The sequence below is a fragment of the Heloderma suspectum genome, chromosome 2 (genome assembly GCF_057233095.1).
Source record: "Heloderma suspectum isolate Gila_16-S chromosome 2, 16-S_ref, whole genome shotgun sequence".
NCBI lineage: Eukaryota > Metazoa > Chordata > Lepidosauria > Squamata > Helodermatidae > Heloderma > Heloderma suspectum.
The window spans coordinates 271,395,788-271,401,787 of record NC_139459.1 but is presented as its reverse complement, the minus strand read 5'-3'; the positions used below and the strand labels follow the sequence as shown (position 1 = coordinate 271,401,787).

The window sequence follows — 6,000 nt, the reverse complement described above, 5'->3', positions numbered from 1 at the left end:
TACCAAGTGGGCTGCATAGTTGTTCAGTGTTCAGTGGGATGAGAAGGAGCTGGATTGCATGGGCTGCATGATGCAGAAATATTTTGGTTTATCCAAACAAACTTCTATCAATAATTTAAAACTTGATATATATATAATATTATATATATATATATATATATATTTATAAAAATCTCTCCCTTCCCAACCCTACCCCTGAAAGGCGCTAAGACGTGAAAATGTGAGGATCTGGCTCCGATCAATGACTTAAAATCACAGCGAGGAAAAGGATGCTTTCAACTTGGGTCATCATCTTGTTTTTCCAGCCAACAAGATAAACTGTGTGCGCTGTAATCCCCCACCTCCCGCAAGCAGCCTGGTCTTAGACACCCACATTCCAATTTCCTTGTGTGTCCCTGCCCCCTTTCCATTGGAAGTTCTGGCGTGTCTACTTCCCCACTGTTTGAGTTTCCACAGTTGCTGTGGAAACTGCATGTGGCTGGCTCAGGTTTTTGGCATCCTCCTGCACAGGCTGGCTAGATGAGGTGGGGACTTGGCTGGATGAGACCGAGACTTGACTGGATGGGGTCTGGCTGACTGGTTTGCTGGAAGACTGAGATGGGTATCGCTTCCTTCCATCTATTCCCAGTGCTGCTAGGTGTCTCTTGTGGCCACCTTCTTCTCCTATAGGGGGCTGAAACAGAAAACATAAAATTGAATTAGGCAGCACTTGCGCATCTCTCTAAAGTATTCTTCATTCTGAAGAATAAACAGCATTTTTTAAAGAAGTAAAACTATCCCAATTTCCTAAATCCTGCTTGTTCACCAAGTGTGCCCATAAGCTGCTGGATGGGCCTACAATTATGCTTCATGGATACTAGAAGCATAGTATTGTGATAGCTAACAGCCCTCCAACAAGTTGGGTTTTCCAGTCAGTTCCAACAGAGATACCAAGGAAAAGGCAGAGGGGAAAATAGCTGGCATAGAAGCAACAGCTGGCATCGAAGGTGAAGCCATCCTCAATAGTTATAGTCTATCCATGGTTCCAAACTGGGATCCTGAAGTTCTGTAAAACCAACTGTCATCCTCTCTCAAAACTCACAATCTTACTTAGTTTGGTGTCCCACATTAAAGGAAACTCAGATTCCTGCAGCTGTTCTATCCTAGATAGCTCCACTATTACTATCAAGATATACCAACAGCAAGCTGCTGGTTGTTAGAGGGGTAGGGGAAGAATACCGAAATGCTTGGTTTAGATGATGATGATGATGGAGATTCAGGTTCAAATGAAAAATGGGATTGGAGAATTTCAAAATACACAGTGAAACTTGGTAATTACTTGAATCTTTATGTAATCCTGCAGATCCCTAAACTCAGGGCCAAACTACAGCTGCATGGGTTTTTTTTTGCTTATTCTAAAGGAAGCACAGGGCCCCCAATCTAGATGAGGACGCTATTGCTGGGGGCCTTAAACATCTGCCCCCCTCCCCCAGTCCCACACTGGATTGGGATCCCATGCCTATAATTTAATAATCCATAATGGATCATGTTTTGGCCATGTAAATTGCAGTCGTCGTCCCCGGCCAGGGTCCTAATCCAGATCAACCCCCCCAAGCTTACTTCAGAGTAAAAAATCAAAAGGGACATGGCTGCTAGCTACTTCTTTCAAGGAATGTTTAGTCTGGCCCTGAGCGAGCCGCTGTTCTAACAAGATGTAGGTTTTACAATGAACATTCCAAAAAGGTGTCCATTGTTCTATACTTGTTTTCAAGGTGTTCTCGCCCACGCTGTGAAGATCAGGTAAATGTTCAATATTTCTGTGGGAGGTATTCAAAAACAGCCACTTTTTATTAATAGCTCCAAGATACAAATAGTACTCTACTCGTCTCAACGAAAGACCCTGAAAAGTTTGATTTTGGGGTTATAATTTTGCATCTAGCAAAGTAGAAATCCAATGGAAATAAAAAGGAAAATGCAAAAAGGAGGAGACCGCTGGTAGTTTGGGGCAAAAAAGGATAAATTCTCTGGAGATTCAGTGGCATACTGTATCAAATATAGAGCAGGTACAGGGAAGAAAACATTAATGAGAACTTCCTAGCTGCAAAAGCAGTTTAGTACTGAGTCTATCTGCCTAAGAAGCCTGTAGTATCATTCTCTTTGGTGATTTTAAAGCAAAGATTGTATAGGCAATCGGCCAGGAGCTATAGGTGGATGATGAATTAGCCCATTGGATTCTCTCTCTCTCTCCCCCCCCCCCCCCCGCCAACTGCAATTGCTCACCAAGCCAGTGGGGGGTGCTGGTACTTCACCTTTATTTTGGCTTCAACTGATCTGTATTATGACTACGTATTTCCAGCCTGATTCAGATGTCATAGCCACTAGGAATGTGCTTTGGACTTGAACACTGTCTCCACACTAATTTTAGTTTACAATATAGTTTGCCATGATGTCTGAACTGGACAAACTGCTTAGCATAGATATTTTGCCTCCAAACTAGAATTGCTAATCCACTTCAAACCATGGTTTCCAATGCTGGAGGTGAACTATGCCCAGTTCTTAGCTTGTTCTGATATCGAAGTTAGGCAAACGACTGCTACCATGGACCAGTGGGAACTGGAGCATGGGAGAGGAGGAGGAGGAGGAGACTGTGCACAAGTCTAACATATGACTTAATAAGGACAGTTTAGTAAGTAGGGGCTGGCTTCTACAAATATGCAGTCCCCCGTCCCCCCAGCCTACCACTTGACACAGTTGGATTTTCTGATACAATACCATGTAGAGGGACTTGAGTGTGGTTCACTCATGCATAATCACTTGAAGACTACAATGTTCAGTGACAACTCTCATACACGAAGAGGCCATTAGAAGTCCACCATAGACAGAACTTCTGTATCATCTGATGCCATCTCAAATCCCCAAATTATGGAATGATCTCCCCAACAAGGCCCGCCTGGTGCCAACGGTGTTATCTTTTCAGTGCCAGGTTAAGACCTTTCTCTTCTCCCAGGTATTTGGCAGTATATGATAAGTGTTTAATTGATCCTGGAATGTCTTATGGTTATGGTTGTTTGTTTTTGAGATTGTTTGAAGTTGTTCTTTTTCCTTCTCTTGTGTATATTGTCTGTTCATGTGTTTTTTATGTAAATGGTTTTTAATCTCTGTATACTGTATTTTAAATGTTTTTAATCTTTGTAAACTGCCCAGAGAGCTTTGGCTATTGGGCGGTATAGAAATGTTGTTGTTGTTGTTGTTATTATTATTGCAGTATTTTTATAGAGACTACTGACACATTCACCTGCCAGTCACCAAAAGAGACATACATACACACATGACCCAGCCAGGAAAGCAGGACAAGATGCAGCTATTATTTATAATAGCTAGTATTATAATAGCCTAGTAGAACACTGTCTACATAACAAAGAGGAAACAATTCTACTCACATCTACCCTGAAGTCTTCAAGGCGCCGGAATTTACCGAGGTATTCTTGCAATTTGCTGTCAATGTCCAGGTTTTTGGCTTTGGAATATTTCAAGAAGGCCCAAAATTTTTCAAGCCCATAAAGCTGCCCTATTATGAGGGACAAAAAGGCACGAGTCAGTCCTGCCAATGAACAGGTTTCCAAAATTGTCATTTAACAATGGTGGAATGGGGGTGGGAATCAGACAGGGAAACCATGACAAGTTAGTTTCAGTAAAAGCTGTAATGAGAAAATACTGGCAACCTAGATAAATGTCAGAACAACCAATGAAAAGCACTACTTGGAGGAGACACAGTTCTGCATGTTAGTTTTATCTAACAAGTTTCTCGGAAGGAGGGGGAGGGAGGAGAAAGAAGAGGGACAGGTGAGGGGCTAGTCCTTTGCTGGAAGGGAGACTAAGACACGGTGGGTACTATGCGGCCTGTCTGACGCATATGTGCGTGGGGGAGGTGTGTGTCTGTACATGTGGTGGTGGTGCAGCCCCTGGGAGGCTGAAATTGGCTCCCAGAGCTCCAGACGTTGCCCATTCCTGATTTAAAAGCATGACTGGGGCATTCTGGAAGTTGTAGTCCAACACATCAAGGGCACCAGTTTGGGGAAGGCTGATTCAGGTTGATCTTACCCCCACAAGAGAAAGGCTGCTCCAATATGCTTTTACGCACAAGCTCAAGATTCCTTAATGCAGATTTACCACTCAATATACTCATAACTCCATCATACCAGTGGTCTGAAATCACAGCGTATCCCTTAAAACACACTGTCAGGAATGAATCTGAGCATGTGGAGATAGCTAGCAGCTCAGATTCAGAATGGGAACAGCCACAACAGGCGGAGGCTCCCTCCCTAGTGAGCTCAGATATGGCAAGGCCTTCTTCTCAGGACCTTGGCACACAGATGGCTCAGTCTGGGGGGGCCCCCCATTCCTCCTCCATGAGAACCCAGGTCTCGAGGAAGGAGGAGAGTGAGGGGCGTGACTTGAGGGATGCTAGGGTCCGTCGCAGAACGAAGAAGGAAAAGTTAAAGGCAGAGCTCAGATGCTCCTCCAGGTTGGCTATGCGTGAAAGCCTACGTAGGAAGGAGCAATTGTAAAGGAGGAGCATCCCCCCCTAAGCTAGTTTGGGCCATTGTAAAGGAGGGGTACCCCCCCCCCCCAAGCTAGTCTGGCCTGGATGTTCTCGTTCAAACTGCCGGCAACTATTCATAATTGTGTGGAGCAGCTGTTTCCTTTGTAGCCTGAGTGTCTCCTAGAATTTGCATTTGTAAGAAACCTGGTCCTTAACTAATAAAGTAGCCTGGTATCTTGGAGGGTGTTGACTGCATAGGGCAAGGATGAAGGAACGTGACACACAAAACCTTTAAATTCAAAGATGGGTTGCATGGTTCTTGGCAACAGGAAGTCATGAGTGTCAGTCGGAGTACGCAAACTGCAGACACAACTTACCAGCTTCATAATCCTTTATAGTTTCCTCTTGGAAATCCTTAAATATGTCAGGTCGGAATTTCTTCTCCAGTCCATAGCTATAGTATCTGAAAAGGCACTCCAGTCCATACCTGCAAGACCATGACATCCACCTCATCATCATTTGCCCCAGACCATGTAAATTTGCTTATCAGGAGCTTTCCATGTTGCATTCCTGCTCTTCACAGAATCATAGAATAGTAGGGTTGGAAGAAAGTCCAGATGAATTACTCATCCAATGTTGCCTTCAAAAGGCAAAGGTTGCCCACATATTCGCTGCCTTATCTAAACTCAATTCACATCCCCTTTCCGGCCTTAAAATGCAAACCACGTGGTGGTGGTGGTGGTGGAGGAATGAAGAGATGTGGGCCTACCTGTACCCCTCTTTTGCATCTTCCAAGGCCAGTTGCTTGAACTCCTCATACATTTTCTTGTTAAAGTGATCACGAAGGAAAAATGACCAGAATCTGAAGAGCGTATTCATCTCCTGGGACTGACCAATGCCCAGTCGCTTCCGCTCTGATCAGAGGAAAAAGAGGCAAATCCATAAGAACTAGTGTATGGTATATACAAATCAAAATATTGTACCCTGCCCTGAAGAGGGGGCGGGGGAGGAAGAGAGAATCACAAGCCTGCATTCTGCCTTTCTCTACCTCGAGATTTCCATTTTTAAAAACCCAATAACCCGCCTATGCTCTAGCACACAGAATGCCCAGTCCTTTTCGATACTGAAGGTAAGTTCAGACAGATTCCTTTGGCCTACTATATCATCCATCAAACAGCCAAGGGCTAGCAACCTTAGATACCATCCTATGACTTAATGGAAGTAGCTCGGCTTTAAAATTAAGGGGAAACTTGATTTGCAAAACTGACTAAACCGCATTCTTGCCTGTCACACTAAGCATGTGAACAGGGAACTAGAGCTAGAGAGCTGTGCAGAACACTGGAACCCATGCCTATTGTAGCACATGCAGATGCTGCCCACAGTTCATTAAACTTCTCCATAAAGCTTGTAAAGAGAAACACTATTGAGAAGCCCACATTCACCACAAAACATTACGCAAACTGGCTGCTGTGTTCAGT

The 6,000-nt window shown here is 44.0% G+C and overlaps 1 protein-coding gene across 5 annotated transcripts in view; it reads right to left on the bottom strand.

Annotated features, from left to right (window-relative positions):
* Window positions 1-271: 271 nt before the first annotated feature.
* The window catches only part of LARP1 (La ribonucleoprotein 1, translational regulator), a 105,359-nt gene continuing 99,630 nt past the window's right edge, over window positions 272-6,000 (bottom strand). For all 5 annotated transcript variants that reach the window (XM_084839229.1, XM_084839231.1, XM_084839227.1 and 2 more), the window contains exons 16-19: window positions 5,292-5,436; window positions 4,900-5,009; window positions 3,420-3,547; window positions 272-673 (exon numbers count right to left, since the gene is read on the bottom strand). In XM_084839229.1, coding sequence (XP_084695355.1) covers window positions 428-673; window positions 3,420-3,547; window positions 4,900-5,009; window positions 5,292-5,436 — 629 coding nt within the window. In that variant the 3' untranslated portion in view covers window positions 272-427. The remainder of the gene's footprint in view (window positions 674-3,419; window positions 3,548-4,899; window positions 5,010-5,291; window positions 5,437-6,000) is intronic.